The sequence below is a fragment of the Centrocercus urophasianus genome, unplaced genomic scaffold, assembly GCF_019232065.1.
Source record: "Centrocercus urophasianus isolate 14NV4802_14NV808 unplaced genomic scaffold, USGS_Curo_1.0 seq_1102, whole genome shotgun sequence".
Lineage (NCBI taxonomy): Eukaryota > Metazoa > Chordata > Aves > Galliformes > Phasianidae > Centrocercus > Centrocercus urophasianus.
In genome coordinates, this window is record NW_024884257.1 from 1 (window position 1) to 24,669 (window position 24,669).

The 24,669-nt window shown below is 59.4% G+C and overlaps 2 protein-coding genes across 4 annotated transcripts; one reads left to right on the top strand and one right to left on the bottom strand.

Annotated features, from left to right (window-relative positions):
* The first annotated feature begins 1,490 nt into the window (after positions 1-1,490).
* Positions 1,491-6,088, top strand: LOC122155349 (bactericidal permeability-increasing protein-like). Its single transcript, XM_042809166.1, has 16 exons — positions 1,491-1,620; positions 2,607-2,786; positions 2,921-3,035; positions 3,182-3,310; positions 3,389-3,544; positions 3,626-3,689; positions 3,788-3,848; positions 3,935-4,026; positions 4,105-4,281; positions 4,372-4,431; positions 4,728-4,895; positions 5,025-5,092; positions 5,329-5,371; positions 5,619-5,712; positions 5,786-5,952; positions 6,014-6,088. Exons 1-16 carry the CDS (start codon positions 1,491-1,493, stop codon positions 6,086-6,088), a joined length of 1,779 nt encoding a protein of 592 aa, XP_042665100.1.
* Positions 6,089-6,746: 658 nt separating this feature from the next.
* BCL2L1 (BCL2 like 1) lies at positions 6,747-24,474 on the bottom strand. Of its 3 annotated transcripts, none has more exons than XM_042809177.1 (3): positions 24,401-24,474; positions 21,682-22,343; positions 6,747-8,415 (listed from the first exon to the last, which is right to left on the bottom strand). In XM_042809177.1, the coding sequence occupies exons 2-3, from the start codon at positions 22,231-22,233 to the stop codon at positions 8,278-8,280; spliced, it is 690 nt and encodes a 229-aa protein (XP_042665111.1). In that variant the 5' UTR covers positions 22,234-22,343; positions 24,401-24,474; the 3' UTR covers positions 6,747-8,277. The 3 variants fall into 3 exon arrangements, with proteins under 3 accessions (XP_042665111.1, XP_042665110.1, XP_042665112.1); XM_042809176.1 differs by lacking the exon at positions 24,401-24,474 and adding an exon at positions 22,547-22,625; XM_042809178.1 differs by lacking the exon at positions 24,401-24,474 and adding an exon at positions 22,573-22,591.
* Between the last annotated feature and the right edge of the window lie 195 nt (positions 24,475-24,669).

Consider the following 24,669-nt stretch of genomic DNA (forward strand, 5'->3'; position numbering starts at 1 on the left):
CACATCCCTGTCCCAGCACAGTGCTTGTGGAGCCGGTGGCTTTGCCCTAAGACCATCATGTCCTGCTGCTTAATCTGCCCTGGGTTCTGGCGTGGTTTGAGGCTAAGATTTGGGCTGGAGGGAAAGAGGCTCCCACTTCTGTTGCTGCCGTGGGAAACAGCAGCAAGGCCTGGAGCTGCCCCCTGCAGGTGGGTGCCGGGCTCAGGGCTCCGAGCCCACCTGGGTCCCACACCTCGGGGCAGGGCTGAGCTGCAGCTGGGCCGTTGTCGGACAACTCCCGGGCCTGCCCTCGCTCTGCTTCCCCACAGGGATGCCCGTGGTTCTCCCATGACTCACATGCTGTCACCTGTGAGTCACTCCAGCAGCTGGGCAGGGGACACTGCGTGGGACAATTCCCCACGTGCTGCCTGGAGCTGCGGCAGCAGCTGTTGTGCCTGGGATGCTGTGGCGCTGCTCGTGCAGCTGCTGCTCACCCTGGGATCGTGGTCAGGGCAAGAGCAACGTTCCTGGTGAAGGAAATTGCATTGGACACGGTTGTGCAACTACGGTGGCACTGGAGAGGCTTGGGTGCTCACGCTGGGTGTGGTGTACCCTGGAACAGCCTGCAGGGCTGGGGGACAACCCGGGCTCTGGGGGCTCCTGCTGCATCCCTCAGGCTGACTGCAGGTGTTCATACCCACGGTACTCTGATGTGCCCCTGATGAGGGGATGGCTGTGTGTCCCACTCTGTTTGGGATGGGGTGGGAATAGTGGGAATATGGGACCCACATCGCTCCTGCAGTCCCATCCCTGTGTGTGGCCAGTAGTGCCGCTGCACAGTGCTGCCTTCACAGCTGCGTGTGCACTTTTCCAGCACAACCAGTCCCTCCCAGCAGAGCGAGGAATGCAGGGAACTGGGATGTGGTCCAAACGAGCCCACCTGATGCCAGTAGCGGAGCATGTGGGAAGCAGGTCCCTGGGATTGCACTCACCCGTTGTCCCGCCTCCCTCCCAGCACCTCCCCGATCCCTTTCCAGCACTCTGCTCCCGCAGCTCTGGTTCCCTCTCCCGGTGTCCGCTCGCACTGCACGGCCGAACCCGGGCTGGGGCTGCCCTGGGGGGGGGTTCAGCACTGCCTGATGGGGGTCTGGCCGTGGTCTCTCCGTGTATCATCATGGGGAGCAGAGCTCTGCGTGTCGCCGCTCCCACTGTCCCAATCCTCTGCTCCCACCCTGCTCGGTGCCATCGCCACGTGGCATCCTCCTGGTTTGAGGCATAGGGACGTGTTGTGGCAGGGACACAGGGCGGGCACCGCTGAGAAGAGACAGAGGGCAGGGATGAGGCCAGCAGGGCTGGGCTGAGTGCTGCCACGTGCCGCTGTGCCGGATGCATCCACGCCGGCATCTGCGGGAAAGCCCCAGGGAGGGCCTGGCCCCTGCGGGCACCCAACAGGTCCTGGGTGCTGCGGTGGGTGCCTGACTCATCCCGGAAGGGATTAGGGACACGGGGACATGGGTGATGTTCCGGTCCAACCAGCCCGTCCACCCCGGGATGGACATTGGCGTCACAGGTCCCTGCTGCCCGCTGCCACTCACAAGGAAGGTGGACCCACCATGGGACCCGCTGCCCCTGTTGGCCACGGTGAGGATGGGCATGGGGCACCTGGGGTCGGAGGGGCAGGATGGCACCGAGCTGGGGTGCTGGGATGGTGCTGGTGGCTGGGTTGGCCTAGGGGACGCAGCTATGGGTGCCCAGAGGAAGAGGGCAAGAGGTTTAAGGTGCGCTGTACGGGGCTGTGGTTTGCTCAGCAGCAGTTGGCCAAGGGTCTGTGTCCCATACAATGCCAGGGTGGGACCCCAGACCCAAGAAGTGTGCACTGCAGCTGGGCTGTGGGTGTGTGCCCACGTTCCTGGCCACTCGTTGTCTCTGGGCCAGCAGCATCCCCCCCATGCAGCCCCTTGCCCCATCCCCGCAGGGGATTTCCTTGGATGGGAGTGGGCTGTTCCCTGCCTGCAGTGGGTTCAGAGCTCAGCTCCTCACCACCCGCCGGGGCTTTCAGCAGGACCACAGAGTTCTGCTCTCGCTCTGACTGGCCCTGCCTTCCCATCACCCTGTGCTTGGGGCTGTCAGCGATGTCCTGGGGCTCCCTGACCCTGTATGACCCAGAACCCTCCTGAGATGGGAATGGTTACACAAGGGCTGAACCCATCCCCAGGCCCACGTTGTCCCATCTTCCTGTTCCTCAGTTGTCCTTAGGCAGGGCGCAGAGGCCCTGCTGGGTTCCCACACGTCCCTATGTGCTGTCCCCTCTCTCTGGGACACGAGGGCAGGGCTGTGGTGGTGTCTCCGTCCCCGTGCAGCCTATAGCCAGAAGTGACGACGCGTGGGACCCTCTCCTTCCTGCACTCCCAGGAGAGGCGCAAACGGGGAACAGCAGGGGAACTGGCTTCCCCTCTGACTCACACGTTGGGCAAGGCCGGGCTTTTGGTGGCTGGAGCACCGCGGTGGCCCCGATGTGCGCACGGGAGCTGATGTCAGTCGATGTGCCCCGATATAAGGCCCGAGCTGGTGGGGATGCTGGGGGCTCCGCATCGGCTGGGTGCTCTCAGCCATGTGCTCTGTTCCAGCTCCAAGGCCCTGCAGATGTTCTGGTGCCAGTGGGAGTCTCCCAACCCATGTCCACCTGCTGAGCGGTGCAACCCTGGGGATGTGGCTGTGCCTCCTGCTCCTGATGGCTGCCTGCGTGCCCACCTCCACCTCCAGCCCTGGTATCAAGGGCCGGGTGACCCAGAGCGCTCTGGAATATGGTAGGTATCTGCACTTGCTTGGGCTGTGCTGGTGGTGGTGGGGCCTTTAGGAACCACGCTCAGATGCTGAGGATGGGTGTTGGAGGGACTCTGGGTGCCCCTGTGCCAGCCCTGAGCTCCCTGCTTTGCCCCAGGCCGGAGCTTTGGGCTGGATCTGCTCTGCTCGCTGCTGCAGAAGGAGCACAATGTGAACCTACAGGGCTCCTACCAGGCCCCACTCCTGGGGAGACTCAACTACACCGTGCCTCAGTAAGAGCTGCCCATGTGTGCTCGTCTCATCCCCATCCCTGTCCGCATCTCCATGTCCCTCCCCATCCCCATCCCCACGTCCACCCCTGTCCCTTTTCCCCATCCCCGGGGCACTGCTTTGAGCCCCAGCCACCCCTTGTGTGCAGGATCCACATCCACGAGCTGCAGATGAACGACTCCACCGTGGACTTTGCTGAGGATGTGGGTGTGCAGCTGACAGTGCAGCGTGCCCGGATCCAGCTCAGTGCCACCTGGCGAGCACAGCTGAGTGCTTGGTGAGTCCTCGCTGGGCCGGGATGTGAGGACAGGGACAGGGCCACCTCTGTCCTCGTGCTCAGCTGTGCCATCCCCAGGCAGGACAGCGGCTCACTGCGGCTGCATATCAGGGACCTGGCGGTGGCTGTGCTGCTGGGGCTGGGTGCTGATGAGCAGGGCCAGCCCTCCATGTGGGCTGCCGGCTGTGACGCCCGCGGCACCGACCTGCGTCTGGAGTTCCACCAGGGACAGAGGTGACCGTCACTCCATTGCTCCTGCTGTGGCTCGGGGGTGGGATGGGGAGGTGAGCTGAGCGCCTGCTCTGTGCCCCACAGCTGGCTGTACAACCTCCTGGTGCCGCTGCTCCAGAGAACCCTGAGGCAGCAGCTCAACAAGCAGGTGAGCTCGGCTGGTGACTCCAGTGCTGCCCCTGTGCCTTAGAGAGGAGCTCAGGGACCCCTACCCTGAGCCTCCCTGACGCTCTGCTCTGCTTCCAGCTCTGTGTTGAGATCCAGAAGGGCATTGGCAGGCTGCAGGACAGCCTGAAGAACGTGCGAGGTGGGTGGGGAGAGGAGGCAGTGGGACTGGGGGCTGGTGGGACACGAGGGTCTGGCTCATTCCCTGTGTGTCCCCCCACCCTGCAGTGTCTGCTCAGCTTGACCCCTTTGCTGCCATTGACCTCTCGTTGCTGGGACAGCCAGCGATCACAAAGCAGCACGGGGACGTTGACCTCAAGGTAGAGCCATCGCACAGGGAACTGGGCTGGGCCTCACATTCATCAATCCATATGTCATCCCTGTGTCTGTCCTCGCAGGGAGAGTTCTTTGGGGTACGCGGGCGGTGGCAGAGCCCTTTCTCAGCACAGCCTGTGGAGCTGCCTGAGCTGCAGGAGCCCATGCTGCTGGTGGCTGTCACCGAGTTCGTCGCCAACACTGCAGCCTTTGTGTATTTCACAGCCGGAGCTCTGCACAGAAACATCACTGCTGAGATGGTACGGGTGAGGGCAGAGCTGCTGCCCCCTGGGGTCCTGGCCGTGGTGCCCCTGTGCCCCCACATTACCCCAACCTCTGTTGCCTTTCAGCTCCCACGGCGCTTCCCCCTGAAGCTGAACACAGAGAGCATGGGGAGCTTCGCCCCACAGGTGGGTGTGGGGTGGGGGCCATGAGGCCATGGGGAGGCATGTGGGAGGGATGGGACGTTTGGGACGGAGTTCAGGCAGGCTGAGGCATAGGGTGGGATGTGGGAGAGATGGGATTCAGGATGAGATGCAGCTGGGACAGGACACAGCTGTGTTGTGATGCAGGAAGATGAGACATAGGATGGGATGCAGCTGGGATGTGGGCAGGATGGGGTGTGTTGTCACTCCCTGGCTGTGGTGCTGCTGGGTGCTGGCAGTGCCATGGTAGCTCGGTGCCAGCCCTGCCCTCACTCTGCCAGCTGCAGCAGCACTTCCCCAGCCGCCCTGTGGAGCTGCACCTCTGGGCCCGCCGGCAGCCCCTGCTCTCCTGCCATCCCAACGCCCTGCATGGGGCTCTCTTCGGCTCTGCTGAGGCCTTCGTGGTGCTGCCCAATGCCACCCGAGTCCCTGCTTTTCTGCTGAACATTGTGAGTGCCAGGCTGCCACAGCACTGGGGCTGGGGGCTGTGTGTGCTGGGTGACACAAGGTGATGCTGGGGCCATGCGGGATCGATGCTGGCGCTGCTCCGGTCTCTCTGACCTCTCCTCTTGTTGCAGGATGTCAATGTGACAGGGAAGCCAACCATTGCTGGGAACAGGCTGGGGGGCACAGTGGGGCTGAAGAGGTGAGTCCCCAGCCCTGTGCTGTGTCCAGGCTCCTTGAGCTGTCTCCACACTCCACCTCTGGCTATTCCCATCCCTGGGTCCGTGTCATCGGCTCCGACTCCATCCTGCTCCTGATTCTCACCTGTACCCACTGCCCTGCTGCTCAAACTCTATCCCAGTCCTCAGCCCCTTCCTGCCCTATGGAGGGGACAGCCCCATCCCTGTGCTTGATGCTGACTCCTCTCTCTCCTCTCAGCCTCAGCGTGGTGCAGATGATGTCATATGTGGGCCCACTGCAGGTGAGTGGTGGTGATGGGGCCACAAGTGGATGAGGAGGGGGGCGGGGGGGGGTGAGGACAACACCCCGCATGGGGCCAGGGGCTGAGGGAGATGTTCTTGCTGCACTCATGGATGTCCTACAGGTGGAGAAGCTGGAGAACATGCTCAAGTTTGGGCTGTGGCTGTTTGGGGTGCCCTGGGCCAACAGTAAGTGCTGTGTCCCCTTCCTCCTGAACCCCCAACATCCCTGTGCCACTCCACTCACAGCTCTGCTATCCCTGCAGAGCGGCTCCGTCCCGGCATCCCGCTGCCCACCCCGCATGGCATCACCCTGCTGCACCCACGCCTGTCATTGCACAAGGTGGGTGACATCCCTGTCCCCTCACCCCTGTCCCTGTGCCACCATGCCCTTCTCTTACTGTCTCTCCACGCAGGGCTTCGTGCTCATCGCCACAGACCTGCACTACAAGCCTTGAGACCTGCATCTGCGTGGGAAGATGCTGGCACTGTACGCTGTATTGCATCCCCATCCCTCTCCCCATCCCACTGGCATCTCATGCCCTCACAGCCTCGGCTGAGCAGTGGGTCCTATACCCCATCGGCTGGGATTAAAGCTGGCAGTGTGGCTCAGCCTGGCTGTGTGTGCCTCGTCCCGCTGCCAGCCCCGCACGGAGCCGTCACCACCGCATTACGGCGTGGTGCTCCGTGGGGACGGCGGCACCCGCTCGTGGGGATGAGCCTTCGTGCCTCCCGGTGCCTTCGGCGCCCCCCCGGTCCCACTGAGTTGGGGAGGTGCTCGGGGGATCCCGCAGCCCTCTCGTGTCGCGATGCCGTCGAGCAGCTCCCGGTTCGCCCGCGCGAGGGAGCCCGTGCCCGTGGCTCCGGGAGCAGGGAGCGCTCAGCCCCGGGCTTACAGCATCCATCCGCAGCGCCGCGCTCGGGGGCTCCGCAGAACCAAGGGAGGGGATAAAGGACGAGGTGGTGTCTCCGTGGCCGGGCCCCGCAGCAATCTGCCTCTCCGAGCCCTGCGTTCCCCTTCTTACGGCTTCAAGAGCAACCCCCAGCCCAGCAGGGGTTGCCAGGGTGCCTCCGGCTATGCTCCGTTATCCTCGCGTTGGGGGCACAGCCCGAGGACGGACACAGGAGCCCGATCCCAGTGAGGAGAAGCAGAAGAGCTGAGCATGGATTTGTGCCGGATGGGGAGCAGGCAGCACCGTGCCCCGGTCCTGTGTGTGCTCCAACCCTGCCCAGCAACCCCGGGCACAGCTGTAACCCCCACCCCAATGGGGACAGAACCCGGTGCCTCGGCTCCTGTTCTGCCCCCCCTCCCTCCCCCCTCCACAGGGCAGCCCTGCATAAAGCCCCACAGTGTGACACAAAAAAACACAGCACCAGTTCCAATCACAGAGTTTATTTGTGGGCTCACCTCCACCTGCAAACCAAAGCGTTCAGCGTTCGCCCCGCAGGGCCGGGGAGCGGGGCTTGGAGAACACCCCACTCACACCCCACTCCCTCGAGCGCTCCATCAGCAGCGGAGCCCGGCCCCAGCCCTCTGCAGAGCGTGGCACCACACATAAATACAGACGTACAGATAACAAAAATAGCATTAGAGTATTCACAAATGAATAAAAACTACTCGGATATGTACAGCAGAGCGCGGGCGCTATGTACACAGCCCAGCCCACCGGGACAGCCGGGGGGCGCTGGTGGTCTCCCAGGGATGAGGAGTTGCTCCTGAGGAAGCAGTGTGGTCACCTCTATCACTTCACACATCCGTCACAGCCACACCACGGGGCAGGGACCCCACTGCCTGCGCTTTGGGGACCAGCAGCAGCTGGGAGAATGTGGCCACCGGCTCTCAGCTTCTGCCACCCGCTCAGCCCTGCTCCCACCCCTGGGGTTGGCTTCTACATTACATTGGTCCCATAGGCTCTCGCCTACCCCAGCCGTTCCCCTGCTGTGGTCCCAGGGATGTACAAGAGCCTCATCCTGCTGCCCGTGGGGTCCTGATCCCCTGGCTGTTTTACACTCATTCTGTGCTCCTGCGTTTGCTGGGATGCTGTGGTCCCACAGGTGAGCCCCTTGTGCCACCCCCCCCCTACTCTGGCTGTGTGTCTGCAGGAAGGGGAAGTGCTCCTCAATTCCCCTGCCTCCATCCCGGCCCCAATGCAACAGCGAAGCGGGGTCCTGGCGTGGGGTGCGTGGGGAGGGACGGACATGGGGCAGAGAGGAGGGCATGCAGTGCCACACAGCGACTCTGAGCAAAGGGAGGGGGATGAGGAAGAGGGGGTTAAGAGGAGGAGGTACAGCCCTGTGCCTGGTGTAGGTGCAGGGGACAGAGGCTCTGGGGCTGCCAGGCAAGTTAGGGGCTACTCACCATCAGCCTTCTCCCAGTGCCCTCTGCCTCACTGCAGTGCCAGGCAAGCAGGGGACAATCGAGAGATTTGACAGGGATGGCAAAGCTCAGCCCTGTCCCTGTGGTGGCCAGGCTGCTGCAGCAGGGCAGGGCTGGTAGCAGGAACCCTGCTGGAAGCTGGAGCCCAGATCCTTGCTCTGGCTGGGGAACTTTATATTAGTGACACATCTACACACACGCACGCACTCACACATGCAAAAATAAGTCTGTTTATTCTTTTCAAAGTGATCTAAAGGATCCTGCAGGGCTGGGACACCTTCTAGCCACTACTGGTGGGATCTGCCCAGCACTGGGAGCTGTTGGCTGAAGTGCTGCATCGCTCTCAGCGCCTTTAAAACACAACGGAACGGTAAATGAGAGGGGCTACAATAAAAGGAGCTGGCGGCGCAAGGGAAGGAGCTCCGTGGAGCTGGGTGAGGGCCCCGTGGTGGTGGTGGTGCTCGGGAGCTGGGTGGTGGATGTGGCGGTGAAGGCGCAGCCGTCCTGGTGCCAGGGGACACAACCACGGGGTCACTTGCGGCTCAGCAGGGATCCCAGCAGAAGCACTCCGGCCACGGTCGCCCCGGTCAGGAGCCATTTGTTGAAGGTCTCCTGGCCCTTCCTCAGCTCGGCAGCAGCGTTATTCCCATACAGGTCCACAAAGCGCTCCTGTGGGCAGAAGAGAGCGGTGAGCAGGGAGAAGGAATGGGGCTGCAGTGCCAGCAGCGAGCAGCAGGGCGGTTGGGGCGCTGGAGAACAGCCGGCCCTCAATCCCAGAGCTCACAGGGCTCCCTCACCTCTGCTGCCCACTCCTCAGCCACAGTGCGGGCTGTGATGATTTGGGGCTCTCCTACACAAAGCTGGAAAAGGCCGAGGCATCCCGGGAAACAGAGTCACAGAATGGTTGGTTGGAAGGAATCTCACAGCTCATCCAGTCCCCAACCCCTGCCACGGGTTGGTTGCCTCCCCCCCAGCTCAGGCTGCCCAGGGCCCCATCCTCCAACGATGGGGCACCTACAGCTTTCTGGGCAGCAGTGCCAGGGCCTCACCGCCCTACCGACAGAAAGGCTGCCAGGCTCCCACAGGCAGGAAAGCACTGGTGGGGACCGAGCGGATGACAGACGCCGTGTGCTTCCTTGCTCTGAATTATGCACACAGGACAGGGGGGGAAGCACAGGACTGGCCATGAGAGAAGTCGATGCCAGGAAAGATTTTCAAGGAGAATACCGCAAGGCTCTAAAATTAGCATCAAAGCGTGATCGTTGCAGGAGACAAATGGAGCCAGTGTCAGGCTGCACTCTGCCACTGAAGTCTGAGAAGCAGCAGCATGGCTGCAGCCCATGATCGCAACACGTCACTGTGCCCAGGGCCTCACGATCCCTCTGCTCCCCTGTCCTTTCTGGGTCACCTCGCAGCACTCTCTGCATTTTGCACTTGGGTTCTGCAAGTTGCTGCTGTAAAGCTGGACAAGAAGCCCTGCCTTCCCCCAGGCTGTGGGAGTGTGGCCAAGCACCAGCCCAGGAATGCAGCTGCTCCAGCCTGGCCCAGCCAAGCCGGCCTCTCCAGCCCTGCATCCCCAGCCACAGCCAGAACTGGGCAGATGTCACCGTGCAGCAAAGTGCTGCTGCCCTGCACCACTGACCCTGCAAAACCAAGAGGAAGCAGAATGCCAAGGACCTGGATATCACCCTGCAAGACCAAGGATAAGTGCAGGGCCCTGTGGTCAGCAACAAGGCAGGCTGCAGGGAACTTCACTGCACTGGTTTATCAGAGCTGAGCAGGAGCCCCAGGGCTACAGGCTGTGTACCTCTGGCCTTGGGACCTCCTGCAGCTCAGCCTCAGCCAGGGGCTGGCAGTGCTGTACCTTGAGCCATCTTCCCAGCGAGGTCTCTGCTCCCTGATAAGTGAATGCAGTTCCAGTAAGCAGCTGCTCTGGAAAAGCAGAGATAAGCCTGGCTGGCACTGTGCTGGTGTCACGCCTCGCCACAGTGTTCCAAGGCTGGGACAGCATTCCTGCCTGGTCTTTCACCTTGCCACACGTTTGCATTGCACAGCAAGCTGTTGCACATCAAGGTGCTGCACTACAATGCATGCAGCTTGTCTTGCTTCCCCTGTTTGGCCACACAGCTCTCCCACCCAGCAGCTGACAGCCACTGGTTCGTGTAGGTGCTGCCCAGAGCAGCTGCTCCCAGCTCTGCTCAGCAGTCTCAGTAGGAAGGCTGTGGAAACAGATAGCGATGGATGGGAGGAGAGCCTAAACCAATGGAGGGGATATTTTTAATTACAGCATAGGAAATCCTTCTGCTGATAGGTGGTGACAAGCAGAGGAGTGGTGACAGAATGTGGCAAGTAGAAGAACTGATGGGAACCAGTGGGCACAGGGAGCAGGACAGCAGACACAGCACTGACCAGAGCAGCCCCAATGCGCCCCTGTGCTGTGGCCCCCAGCTCCATCCCCTGGGTCACGTCCCAGCTGCACACAAAGCACTCGATGCTGCAGCTGCACTCGGGTCAAAAGAAAGATGCTGTGCACATCAAGATATCTTCTCTAGAAAAAAAAAGTCTCACTGCTCAGATATTCCTTAAGGCAGGTCCCACTGAGCCCAGCGCCAAGTGCTTCTGTCCCTGCTCCTCAGTGTCCTCCTGGGGCATGGAAAGAGATGTCCCCAGTGTACCCAGTGAGGCCACAGAGGTGCCAGGGGCCACGCAGATGGTAGCACCTCTGAGCCACAGCCTCCCACAAGGGTGAGAAAAAAGAGTCACAGGGAGAAGGCCCAAGGCTGGAGGGGGGACAGGACAGCATCCCATCCCTTGAGGCTCCCTTTTCTTTGGTATGTACCTCGCAGCTTGGGGAAAGGCAATTCCAAGAAGCATAGGCTTTGGAGAGCCTGTTTCTAAGAAAAGGAAGTGTTTGCTGAAGAAGAGATAAATGCATATGGTGAACTATCGGGTGCTACAGGAGAAGAGCGGGATAGGAGCTGAGTGTGGTGGGGGGGGGGGGGGGGATGGGACAGGACCCCCTTCCTTCCCCTGGGGTCACTGCAGCATGGATAAAGGGCCTGGGGATCCGTCCTGCCACAGAGCACAGCTGTGATCCCGGATGTGTGCCCCGGGAACAGCAATCCTGAAGCAAGGGCTGTGGCAAAAACAGGTAGAAGCCTCATCTCTCCCAGCCTGGGGGGGTTGAAGGTTAGGGAAAAGCATCTTGCTGGGTTCCCACCCGACCCCACACCTCCTCCACTCTGCGCCTGAAGTCCAGCACTCCGATGGAGCATCAATTCTGACCATTCTGGCCTCGTGTTTGGACTTTGAGGCTTGTCCAGACACGTCCAGATAATCCTGGCCTCCCCCAGTCACCTTTATCTGAGAGGAAATATTTGGAATTCCTGAGTTGCTCAGAAGGAGGACTATGGTAGCAACAGCACGTCGGTGTCACAATCTCCGGCCCCAGCACAGGCCGTTCCACTGCCTCAACCCCGTCACATCCCTGTGACACAGAGGGGATGCTCTGGCCCAGGCAGTGAGGAAACAGCAGAGGTTTTGCCTCGCTGAGGCAATCCCCAGTTTTGAAGCTCTCAGGAAGGACAGCCCTTTTTCTTGCTGCAGCTTCCTGCTGCATGCGCCCCGTGCTGCCCCATGCAGAGCCTCTCCTGGGCCAGCAGCCAGAGGGCTCGGGACCTCATGAAGTGACTCAAACTGCCACCCACCCACCTCAAAATGCTGCCCCCAAGAAGGGTGCAGCAGCCCTTCAAACACAGACCAGCAGGCTGCAGCAAATGGAAAACATGAATGGGTTCAACTCCAAGTGCTCTCTGTCTTGGGTCTGACAGCACGTTAAGAAGATTCGAGCTTGAGCTGAGATAGCATTCAGGACAGGCCTGAAAATGGGGAAGAGCCCGAGTTTCAGACTCCTGCTGCTCCACACGCCAGGCCAGCTGCCTTCATTCAGCAGCACAGGTTGAACAGCGGGGACGACAGTCACTGGATCCCATTCATGGCGAGCGAAACAGACCAAGTTCCTCTTTCAAGATAAGCTGCAACACTTTGGGAAAGAGGATTCAGTAACACTGAGCTGTGAAGGGAGGTGAAGGCAGCAGATGCCAGCAATTAATCCCCATCTGCTCCCCTGCAAGGAGGGGAAGGGGCAGCTGCACCTCGGGTACCCCAGGCTTCCTTTTGTGGCAGGCACTGAGGTGCTGAGAAGCAGCCAGGCCCAGGATCCTGCTCGTAGTGAGCCAGGGCCACGTGGTGCAGCTTTGATACGGGGACCCCGGCAGCAGGCAGAAGGCTTCCCTGTGCCCTGAACACCGACGGGGTCCCACTGCCACCAGGGCTGTGCTTTGTGTGCACGGAGCAGAGCAGAGCCCGGCTGCTAGCACCAGCTGCACGTCACAGCCCCCACCTGCGCTCCATCCCACAAGCATGCACCTATTGAGGCAGCCCCACACAAAAGGCTTTCCCAGCCCAGAACCTTATTGTGCTTGATGAAAAATGAGCTGGCTCTCTCTGAAACCTCCTGCGGGATGAGCCCACACCGCTCCCAGACAGATTGAAAGCGGTGCAGCGAGGTTAAGTGCTCTGCTTGGGGTTGTGCATGAGCCAGCAGCGTGACCCACAGCATCTGACTCCCGATCCACACATCCTCATCACGAGGCAATGTTTCACTTGAAAACAAGGCGCTCTGTTTCTGTTGTACCTTAGCTGTAAGTACAGCTGTGTCACTGCTAAGAGGTTACGGCCAGGAGCGGAGTCATCTGGGCAAACAGACATTCATTAATGAGATGCTGGGAACAGTTTTGTGCTCAGAAAGGAGACAGGCGTGCAGAAAGAAAGGCAGCAGCTCAGTGCAGAGCAGAACAAAGCCTCGCGTCGGCAGCAACCTGTTCCCAGAGCCCCTGTGGGCTGCCAGCTCACCGCATGGGACTGGCATGTGCAAACCTGTAGGTGAAGCACGGAGGGGGGGGCGGGCCGCCAAGGCTGCTGAGGTCGTTCAGAAAAATGGAAAACATGAGTATTCCCAAAGGCTGCCAGTGGGATCCTGTAAACACAGCTCAGCGGGTCCCCGTACGGCGAGTGCAGCAGGTCCCTGAATGTGCTAGAGCCATCTGGAGGTCCCCAATGCCCCACTATCCAAGAAGGTTCAACCCCAGGCTCACAGCAAGCAGGGATGCCCCCGTCCCGCCCCATCTTCAGCCCAGGCCGCAAAGGAGGGCAGCGGTGTCACCCCATGGAGCACAGCCTGAGCCCCCGACCGGTGCGCATCGTGCCAAGATCTGCCATCCAGGCGCCGCTCTGAGCTTCTCCAGCCCCTCAGCTTCGGGCTGGGGATGGGACGCGGGTTGGGGAAGGGCCGTGGGGACGGACACAGCGCAGCTGCACGCCCCAGGGACGAGGCTGTGTTATGCAAATGCCGACCTCCAGGGAAGCAGCTGCCGATTTCCATGACAATGGCCGGGAATGTCGCCCGCCCGCTCGGGGCGCAGAGCTGCGGGGCTGTGCGTGCGGATGGACCCGCAGCTCCGCAGGGCGACGAGCTGAGCCCCGCACCGAGCCCTGCCCCGCCGAACCTGCAGGGCTTCAGCGCACGCCGGGTTTGGAGCCAGCTCTTCCCTAAGCAGAAACAAACCCTCAGCAGCACATTCCAGCCCTAATCCTCGCCGCGGCAGCCTCCTGTCAAACTGGTTTCATCACCAGCTCCAGGGAACCTGCAATAACCCCACACCATTCAGCACAATTTTAGCGTTTTCCAAATACATGAAAGGGGCTCGGAAGACAGCTGTAACCCCTTTCCCTGCCCCAGAGACTGCTGCACGCAGCAAGAGATGCAGGGGAGGGAATTGTGCTCTCCCGTTTCAGAAATCTGCTGAAACATTAATGTGTATTAAAGCAGGAGACGGTGCGAGTGACTAATTTACTTGCATCCATCTTTCATCAGAGCTTCTCCCAGAACTCACCGGGCTGAGGGCTCCCAGGGGTGCGGGAGCCCAGGCCAGCAGCAGGCTCAGGGCACGGGGAGCCGCGAGCCCGCGGCACAAAGGCACAGCCAAGAGCACGTGGGCTGAGCCGGATCCACTCAAGAGATTAGCACCTGCTGGGAATGGGATTGTTTTCCGAAGAGCATTAGGCCGAATAGTCCAAGGAAAGACGGTCTCTCTCTGATGCTTCTCCCCAGCAGACAGATGGTGTCTGAACCCCGGCAGGCACAGCAGCCTGCCCGCCTTTTGTGCGAGGGGCACGCTCCGGGGGCAGGGGATGCTGCTGCTTTAATTCCACGGCGATTCCTTGGATCGAGCCTGGCACACAGGGAGAGCACCTCCGTGCTCCAGCAGTGCCCAGGGAACAAAGCTCTGTTTTCACCTTATCTGCTTCTCCCAAACGGCACCCCGTGCCAACGATGCTTTGTGCTCACGTGTGCCCAGGTGCAGAGCCACGCTCCCCTCACCCTGGGCTGTGGTGTGATCCTCGCAGCTCTCCCCAGCAACTGACCTCGCCACAAGCCCTACCCCCAGCCAGAGGCCCTGCTGAGTGGTGCTGGCTGCACTCCTCACAGTGCCTGCTCCCCGGCTGTCCTACCTGGGATGTCACCCATCCCCAGCATCCCAGCAGCACACCCTGCTTCCCTCCGCATCCCGAGCGCCTCACAAGGCTGCAGCATTCTTTACATGGCACTTGAATGAAAAAGGGGAAAGGGTGGAGGGGCAGGAAGAGGAGGAAGATGTGCTCATTCTGTTTTCGCTTCCTGTTAGTCCACATGAAATCTCAAATAATTCTGCCTGTGGAGCCACTTATAGCAAAATCCTCACCGACTTGAGGGGAAGAAGCAGAGGACAGAGCTGATACAGCAAACGTACGAGAACAGTGCAGCAGGAGAAGAGGACTTTATGTTCTGCTCTGGGCTCCTCCATATGTGCTGTTGCATGAAATAATCACTGGCTGGTGCACTGGAAGCTTCTAAATGAGGTCAGTTGCTCTAATAAAAGACATTAGCTCTCTGACAAGTGTAATACGCTCCTGAGCCACAGTGTTCCAGGATGGAAGCACTTACAGCACCACTGCGGTCGTCCATTCACAGGTAGCAACCCCTCATTTTCTCAGCACATAAGCCTTATGTCACCCACAACTGCCTGGGGCCGTACACGCACCCCCTGCCTGCACGTCCCAGCCCAGGCCACAAGCTTCATGCACAGCAGTGCCACGTCCTGCCACCCACCATTCCTCTTGCACAACGCTCGTGAGGTCCTCGACCTTCTGCAGCCTAAGTCATAATAAAAGCACAGCAACGTGCAGATGGGACCAACAGCTGCCCTGCTCCGCTGGAGCACGGCATTAGCTGCTCACAGACACAGCCAGCTACACGATAGCCTCTCCTCTTGGCTTTCCAAAGAGCCCTTCATCCTGCAGCAGGGAGGAAAGCTCTGTTCTCCTTGGAGCAGCAACCACCGCACTGACAGCAGCTCCAGCAGCCACCTCTGCTCGGGCACGCAGTCCAGCTGCAGGACAGGACCGGGTACGGGCAGCATGCACTGTGTCACTGGGTGGCCCTGCAGGACCACTCAGCAGCTCTTGCCTCCCTTCTGGTGCAAGCTCCTGCTCTGAGCCCTGCATGCTGCCAAGCAGCTGCATTTTGGTGTGTTTGATGGTAGCTGTGAGAGCCCCAGGCTGGCAGCAGCTCCAGCAGCATGAAGCCAGTGGGGCAGCCCTACTCCCAGCCCAGCTCAGGCAGCCCTGTGCCCATAGGTGAGCCTGGCCTGTATGCCCTGGGCTCCTGACCCCAAGGGTGACGGCCCTGAGCCAATGCCAGCAGCCAGCTGCTAATTGGATCTACTTAAATCAAGAGCTATGTCTGCAGACACAGCTGAAATGCAAGCTTGAGCAGGAAGGAGGATAATGCAATAAATTCAAGCAGCTCTCCCCAGGGGAATCACAGACCCCTGAACGTTCCCCTTGCTTGAACACATCTCACTGCCCTTCCTCGTACACGACGTGTTAACGGCTATCAAGACAGAGCCAGAGCAACCACTGCTGCCGAGCCGGTAGCAGATCCCACACCGTGCTCCCCCAGCTTCCATCGGCAGAGGGGGCAGAGCAGGACAGCGCAGAGCTCCCGCAGTCCCGCAGGAACCGCTCTGGTTAATGCTCTGAATCGCGGCCGCTCCTCCCTCCCTCGCTACCCCGGAGGCACACAGCCGTGCTGAGTGCACTGGGTTTCCCATTAAAGAGATCCTGAGAGACAGCACTGGGCTGGTACACGTGCGCACGTGTCCGAGGGAAGGCAGGGGCGGAGGAGGGATGCTGGCTGCACGGAGCTGCAGCAGGCGTTCCCTCCTGGAGGCAGTCCTTCCCAGCACTGCTCAGCCCTTGGATTTTTATTTTTATTTTTCTAATTTTATTTTTAATTTTCTCTAACTAAATTAAACGTGAAGATAAAATAAGCAAAATACCTAAAAATAAAGAAAAAAGCCAAAACAACAAAAACAACCCAAAAACAACCCTAAAAGGAACGTTTTGACAGCACAAGTAGGTCACAGCTCCCTGGCGTGCAAGCTGTGGCTTTGTGGGGGGGGGGCCTCCGGGTTCACAACTGACATCTCTCTTCAAACACTGCCTCCCGAAACCCACACCTGCTCCCCGGTAACCCCAGCTGGGGCCATCTGCTAACGGCTTGGCCCCCGCCGGCCCCCACGACCTCCCTGTGCTGCAGTGCATGCTGTGTCCCACCTGGAGGCTGCCGACAACCCCCAAGCCCCAGCCGAGCCCCCACGCACAGCCACCAGCCAAGGCCATGCAGGGGAAGCTCTCAGGGTCCTCTAATGAAACCCTGGGTGTCCCCAGGACATCCTGACACACAACTTCAGAGATCTCGCAGCAGCGATCGCTTCTCTGCACGCCCTCCCAGGTGGAGACAGGGAGGAGGGACCGGCTTTCCCTGTCCAAGGGCAGAGCAGCCAGCCAAGGAGTGCCCTGGCACAGAGGAACACTGCTTCCCTTTCATGCCTCTTATCACCATTCATCTTTACTCAGTCGGAACAATAGTGGTTGAGGGCAACATCCCTCTCAGAAGGGCAGGAACGTGGCTGCTTTCCTGCCACTCCGAGCCAGCAGCCACCCTGAATTGAGTGTACTTTCACCCTGAATCATCCAGGAAGAAAGGCAGCACCTCCAAGACAGCCCCTTCTGGGATCACCAGAGGGGAAGGGCAGCCTCTCCCACCCCTTTTCGCATTGCCATGTCAGAAACCACCATCAATCCCCTTGGCTCTCAGTTCGGCGGCTCAGCTGCACTTGTACAACTGATACCCAGCCCTCCCCTTCCCTCTGGGAATGCTCTGGCTTCACTCTTAGTGGGGAAATAGCTGCTGGATGAATACTCCTTGTGCTGTCAGGAAAGGGCTATGCTTGTAGCCTGCAGCAGGTAGGTAGAAATGAAAGAAGCTTGAGCAGAGGCCTTGGAGCATGGCACCATGCTAATGCCTGGTGTGGGCTGTATGAGTATCAGTGCTGCAGGAGGTGGACAACACACACAGGAACACCCAGCTGCTCCCAGCTGAGCACTCCGGACACATTCAGAATGCTGCAGAGCACGCTGCTCCTTCCCAGCCCTCCCGGCTGGGATGCGGTGCCCCACAGCAGCTACCATGGGCTGTGCTGAGGGAAGGACCCGGCTCCCTTCTACACAAGGGCGGGATGATCAAGATGACCAGCATTATCCAGAGCAGCTGTGAACACAGAGCAGTAAGGAACAGTTTGTTAATCATTTCACAGGTGCTTTTTAAAAGCCACGGCTCTTTGGATTAAAGCATCTCAGAGAGCTTTACGAGTGTGAGTTCCCACAGGCTCCCCTGGGAGGGGAGGAAATGCTATCCCCTTGTGCTGCAGCGCTCGGGGTTAAGCGGCTGCCCTGAGTCACAGCCAGCGCCAGCCCCAGAGATGGCAGCTCTGCCTTGCAGGCGCCTGCTGTAATCACAGATCTAAGGAACGTAATCAAACTGCACCACACGCCCAGGGGCAGAAGGAAAACAGGCCGGGGCCCCAGAGAAGGAGAGCAAAAGGGGTGAAAAGCAGAGCTCTGGAAGCACGTTTTTGCATCTTTCACGGTCTAGCGGCAGGAATGCTGCTGTGGCCGGGCAGGAAGCGGCAGTGGAAGTCATTCCAATGGCATTTCCTGGAGAGCACTGCAGAAAAGACTCCCGGTTCCCAGCCAGCTGGAGGAGCTGCCAGTGCTGCAGAGCCCAGAGCTCCAGCTCTTGCCACTTGGAGTGCTCTGCCATCCTGCCTCAGCAGCACCTGGTACTGCTGAGGGATAGCAGGGACTCGGCTGGGGACAGCGCTTCTTCACCCCAAGCAGGTGACAGTGGGATCAGCATCTCAGCTGCAAGGGGTCCAGAGCATAGAGCAATCACTGAAGGCAAAGCAGAGAGCATCCTTGCTTATTGCCTGGTCACATCCCACAGCAAACTCTGCCAACACATAAAGCTGAGCTGAGAGCTCAAACAAGATCAACAGTGCCTGGGTGTCCCAAAACCTCGTGTACTACTAGAGTCATTCATTCATCAAAACAGCAGAGCTTTGGAAAGCAGTGCTCTCCCAGAGGTGGCTGCATTCCCCACAGGGCACAGTGTGCAGCTGGGCCACTCTCTATGTGCATTGCACACCTCATGCTGCTCCCCTGCATATCTCAGGGTACAGCAGCAGCAGAAAGGGGCAGCCAGCATCACTGGGTGCAGGGGGAAAACGTGTGCAGTTTATCCAGACAAGCAGCACAAGGCCAAAAAGCATTTCTGAAGAGCTGAATGGGAGTCTAGCTCTTAACCTGAGATCATTGAGAAGGTTGGAGCAAGAGCACGGGATGAAATCCCAGCTGCAATCTGTCATATGACGCACTCTGAGTCATTTCCTACCATTCAAGAAAAAAAACCTGAGAAAATAGAAAATGAGTTCGCTACACTGACATCTTCTAAGGGTTTTCCCCAAAGAGAACCACAAGCTTCCAGTCCACTGCAGAGCAGTACAACGTGTCTGCCTCAGCACATGGAGACCTGATGGCCACAGAGCACTGATAGCATGGGACTCACAGGGAATAGTCCGCTCCAGACCAGCCTGGACTGTCAGGATTCAGAAGTTACAGACTGATAACAGAGACCCTGCACACTTTCAGCCCTGGCCTCCACCACATATCCTGTTCTTGCCTCTGTGTGCACAGAGCTACCCCCAAGCCCTCCACGGCACTGGATGCAGGCCCTAGTCTGCACACTTAACTTCAAAGGAAACACAGTCACCCAACATTGTCACTGCTCAGCTCCCTCCCTCTTAACACATCAGGCATGGCCAATGCACCTTTGCATGTCAGGCACTTTTTCATTCACCTTGCGTTTCCTCCTCTCATGTCTGACCTCTCACCAGACTTCTCCACACCCCATTGATGCCACAGATCACCACTGGCCTCACTGTTTAAAGTTCACAGCCAGGGGGATTCAGTCCTGCTCAAAGCATCTACTTCCAGAACACACGCTGGTTGGTTTTGATGAGTCACAGAGGCAGCAGCTCTCTTCAGCCCAGGGCTGGCTATCAAAATCCCCTGAAGTTCTGCTTGTGTGTTTGTTTTCCTAGTAGCAGATTGTGGAGTGATGGAGAAGCCAAGGCAGGGCCAGTAAATATGACAAAATATACCCACGTTGATATTACACACCAAGATTTATCATTACTTCCCCTTCAAAAAATGGTTTATCTGGAAAGCTGTTATAGTCCAGCACTCGGCAGCCTGAGCACTCCTCTCTGAAGGCAACCTTCACTCCCACCACCATCCTCTGTTCTCCTTTGTTTGGCTGGTCCCCCACCCTGGGACTCACCCACTGCACCTCCTGGGAAGGCTGGGAGCAGTCCTGCACCAAACAGGGCAGCAGGAGAGGGGCTGCTCTGCCCCAGGCAGTTTGCTCCCTGTAGCAGGAGTCACGCTGGGGCCTAGGGAGCATCCCATGGATGGGCCATATCGCAGGCACTCAGCAGCCTACACAGCATCTGATGAAGAAAGGCTGAGGGAGCTGGGGGTGCTCAGCCTGGAGAAGGCTCCGGGGAGACCTCAATGTGGCTTTTCAGTACTTGAGGGGAGCTTATAAGCCTGCTTTTTGGAGGCTGCTGGGTTGGATTCCCTTGCTACGGCCCCCATGCAGCACCCAGCTCTGTTTCACACACAGCAGCAAGGTCGGGAACCCCAGTCAAGGTTGGGAGGAGAGAGAGCAAGGCTGCTCCCCTGGGAGAGGAGCAGGCTAACAGAGATCTTCAAAGGCAGAGTGGGTGGGTGGGTCAGATAGGGCAGTCCTGGCCCTTCTGCAATCTATTTGAACAAATATTTGCTACAAACAATGAATTTAGAGACAGACACACAAAAAAATTGAAGAGTCTTAACTGTGATAGTTGACTGGGGGTGGGGAAGAGAGGGAGGAGGTATTTCATTCCCTACAAGCAGAGACCAGTGATTTTCCACCAGTGATTTAATCTAAATCCCCCAGAGAGTTCATTTACAAAAAATCAGATTGCATTATCGCCTAGGTCTCCAGGATACAACCCAATCCGTCACTAACAGCAACAGCCACACTAGCTTGGAAACCTCAATTTGATCACTCAATTCCAAGACTAATCTGTGGCTTTAAAAGCCAAAGGCAGAGGGGGGGGGGGGGGGAGAAGGAAGGAACTCAGCATTTGGCCAGCGTTATCTGCGCGATGAGAGAGCTAATGGGCTAGACAAAGCCAGCCAAAATAGCCAGCAGATCCCAGGTTATTAATCGAAACCAAGCTTCAGAGCAGCCCCACCCAGGCAGTGCCCCAGGGCGGCCACATTCCAGGGATTCCTGCACGCTGGGTGCACCGCTCCCTCCCTGGGTGCACCTACTCCCCATGGTCCTGGTGCTGCTGAAGGGCCCCTGTGTGTCCCAGCTGCCAGGAGGGCGTAGAGCTGGCCTTGAGGATCCTGCCCTGCGGCCGGCTGCTGGGAGCTGGGGATGAATAAAGCTAAAAGGCCACAGCACACATGCAAAGGAAGCAGTACCCCACTGTTTAGATGCTAACGATTGATAGCACGAACTCTTTCCAGTGGGCACCAGTAAAGGTTACATCAGCAGGGAATCACTAAGATGCAGAAGTAGAAGCAAAGAGAAAACTCAAACATCTGCAGGCTATATACCTCCTGCTGGCAATCCCATGCCGTCCCGCACAGACAGACCAAGCATTTCAAGAATGCTTCCTGAAGAAATGCTTATTCATGTTAATACCTAACCACTGAAAGCACTCAGTGTGCTGCTCAGGGAGGCTGGGAATACAGCTCCATGCCAAGCAAGGAGCAGCTGAAGACACAGCAGCTCCCTGGCACAGAGCTGCTCCGTACCGTGCTGTGAGGGGCTGCTCCCAGCTGCCCACCCACAGAGAGCTGCTGCAGGATTCACTCCCCTGCGATGGCAGCGGCAGACATCGTCCCATCTCCAGAATGAAGAAGTAGCTGTTACCCCACCAGATCACAGGGCCGGGCTGGAACACTGCTGAGCACATAGAGGAGGAAGCTCCACTCCCTGCTGTTAAATGACACGAGGAACATGCCCAAGAGCAAGGGCTCCCATTTGAAGAACAAGCTTGGATGACATTACATTTCCACAGGCTCTTGGAAAATGGGTCTCTTATGTAACAGCCAGGGAGAAGGAGGAGAAAAAGGGATGCAGGAGGACAAATCAGAACGTTAACTCTTTGTTTCCACCATCAGTGGACTGACCCTCTTGCAGCAGAGCATTAAGAACGCAGAGGGAAGGGCCACGTACCAATTTACTGCCCTCCCTGCAAGGTCTAGACCGAGCACAGGCACAATCACTGCAGGCAGCTTGATCTGGCCAGCACCGCTGCTGGCCTTGAGCTAGGATGCAGGGAGTCATCCCTATGGGAGAGCAGTTCTTACCCAGCCGCCATTCTCCTGGATCCAGGGATCTAGATGGTCGGTCAAGTACGTGGTCATCCAAGACACAATGCGTCCCACCAGTACCCGCATCTCCTTGTCCACGCTCTCCACGCACAAAGCCCCTCCGAAGGAGAAGAAAGCCACGATGCGCCCCCAGTTCACACCATCATGGAAGAGTTCATTCACTACCTGCTCAAAGCTCTGGTACGCCGTGCCAGGGGTGATGTGGAGCTGGGAGGTGAGGTCGCTGAAAGCCCTCCGGTACCTCAGCTCAAACTCATCCCCTGCATCTCTCAGCGCCTGCCTCACGTCAGATGCTCGAACAATTTCATGAACTTCCAGGCTGCTCCTGTGCACGGTGGCTCCATTCACTACGTGGCCGGCAGGCGGGTGCCAGGATGGGCTCCCATTGAGGACGCTGTCCATCTCTGCCTCTGCTGCAGTGTCAGTCCTGTTCTCATCCTCTTCCTCCAGCTCGCTCCAGCAGTGCCCCTTCTGCGAGAGCTTGTAGGAAACAAAGTCAATCACTAACTCCCGGTTACTGCTGGACATTTTCACACCTGAGACACCCTCAATGAGTCCATGGTCCAGTGCACGAGCAGATGAGCACACTCAGCAGCTCCTGGCTCCGCGCTCCCTCGCGACCGGTGAACACATCCGACCTTCGCACAGACAGACAGAGAGAAAAGAGAGGCAAGGAAACGGTTAATACGACAGCTTGCTGCGCCGTGCACATCAATAGCTTAACGTTACACTGAGCTCATCATCCAGCTTCGCTGGGAACCGACGCCGCACACAGAACAGTGACCCACCCCCCCACCCCCCATGGGGTCAATCCCAGCCCTCCCGCAGCCCCGGGGCTCACCGGGCGCAGGCAGAGCCGGGGCTCACCGGGCGGAGGCTGAGAGCTGCGGGTGCTGCGGGCGGCCCGGCCCCGCTCCGCTCCGTCAGTCCCGGAGAGCCGCGGAGGCGGAGGCAGCACCGCCCCCACCCGGCCCCTCCCGTTAAAGGGCCCGGCCGCGCCCCCCGCCGGCATTGCCCGACGGGACCGCCGGTGTCCGAGCCGGGGCTGCAGCGCACCGCTTCCCGTTCCCATTCCCGGGGGCTCGCCCCGGCCCCGTGCCCCTCGAAACGGCCCCCAGCGAGGGGAAATGGGAGGGAGAAAGGCTCAGAGTGTCCTTTAAAAGCAGCAGGTAAGAGGTGCGGGGGTCTCCTTTGGAGGTTTGTCCACGTGGCTGCAGTGGGAGAAAGGATGCACGGGGCTCAGCACTGAGGTACCAGGGTAGAAAGTATCGTGAGAAGCATACATAGGAATAAGGTAGGAACAGAAACAACCCCAGGAAAAGTCTTCTAAAGACTTCCAGCAACTACACACAGGTGAAACCACCACTGCTGTGAAAATAAAGGGTGTTTGTAACGTTATTTAAACCGCCTGAGGTCTCTACGCTCAGTTGCTCTTTTTCCTCTGCACAGACCCTGCTGCCCCTCCTCCCCACAAGGCACTTCTGTCCCTACATGCACCCCAGCACCCTCCATGCAATGCATTCCTTGGCAGCCCGCATCCCCCCCTCAGCCCACCCTGGGGTCTGTGAGGAAAGGTTGGAGGGGCTGGTCCTCCCTAAGACCCATAGCAGTGGGCAGGCAGGGATGCAGAAAGCACAGTCACTGTTCTGTTCCCGCCCACCCGTGAAAAGCTGCGGAGAGAAAGCTTTGGGCTGGGAAATCTCAGCTCGCTCCGGCTTCTGGCGGAGAGAGTTGGATTAAAGTAATTTGACGCTGAGAGAAGGCAACTCCTCGGCCCTCCCACGGTGCTCCCACCCCTCCTGCCCTCCCTCCCTGCCTGCTGCTCAGTGCCAAGGCTCTGTGCTCCCACGGTACCCCCGGCCCTGCCAGCCCCAGCATTCTGGGAGGTCCCACGGTTGCAGAGATATTCCAGCAGAACCGAGATTTAAGCTTTCTTCTCCAAAAGGCAGATAATGAAGTGTATGATTTATGAAGAAAGCAAGGGCCGCTCCTCTGCTCGCAGTGACGGTGTGTTAAGTGCTCAATAATTTATGCGCTGTACAATGGTGTTTCTCTGTAACCTTCTTTTCGTGTCAAAGCCTGTCAGTGAGTCAGAGCAGCGCAGGACTGGGTCACAGGTAAGGGCAAGGGCTGCAGGGCAGTGCACAAAGCACCGCTGTGCTGGTTTGTCGGTTCTGAGCCGTGACATCCCCAGGGACAGCAGTGCTACAGGCCCGCAGCTCGGCCCCGACAGACGGGAACAAAAGGTGCCGCAGCCCAGGCGGGGCCGGGCTGAGAGCCGCGGGGTTCGTCGAAATGGAGATCCTGGGGTACCGCAGCCCCGCGGTCATAGGGCTCCCACCCGTCCTAAGGGGAGGCCTCGGCGCACAGCCTGTCCACAGCCGGGCTTTCTCAGGGAAGCGGCTCCGGTACCCACGAGGAAAGGCGTCGACCCCAGGAGGGCTGCGGGAGGAGCGGCCCGACCCCCAGCGCCGCGTCGGCCCCTCGCGGCCGCCGTACAGACGCACAGAGGGGCGGGGCCGCCCGCACGGGGCCCGCGCACGAGGGCCGCCACAGGGCACGCGCCCAGGCGGCCCGCCCCTCGCCGTCAGCCAATCACTCGCTGCGAGAGCTCTGCGAGGGCGGGGCCGGCGAGCGGCCTCTCTCATTGGCGGAACCGCGCGTCGCTCACGGCCTGCCCCGCTCCGCCCCTCACCTCAGCGGTCGGTGGAGGGTCCGGGCCCTTGCAGACCCCGCTCCGCGGGCCCAACCGGCAACGACGCACGGGGTGGCCGGGAGCCCCGCCGGGTCTCGGCCCGCTCAGCAGTCCCTGGTCTCCTGCCGCATCACCACCGAGCGGCCACCGCGCTCCTGGGCCGAGCCGGGGGGGGCGGGAGAACGGGAGGGGGCAGCGCGCATGCGTGCAACGCCGCGAGACTGAGTGAGGAACGGTGCGCATGCGCGAAAACCTCGGGGCGAGCGACC

Coding starts and splice junctions, on each gene's coding strand:
- LOC122155349 (XM_042809166.1), top strand. CDS start 1,491: ATGGGTGATGTTCCGGTCCAACCAGCCCGTCCACCCCGGGATGGACAT. Junction 2,787..2,920: donor CCAGAGCGCTCTGGAATATG/GTAGGTATCTGC, acceptor GCTTTGCCCCAG/GCCGGAGCTTTGGGCTGGAT. Junction 3,036..3,181: donor CTCAACTACACCGTGCCTCA/GTAAGAGCTGCC, acceptor CCTTGTGTGCAG/GATCCACATCCACGAGCTGC.
- BCL2L1 (XM_042809177.1), bottom strand. CDS start 22,233: ATGTCCAGCAGTAACCGGGAGTTAGTGATTGACTTTGTTTCCTACAAG. Junction 8,416..21,681: donor TCCAGGAGAATGGCGGCTGG/GTAAGAACTGCT, acceptor TTCTGCCCACAG/GAGCGCTTTGTGGACCTGTA.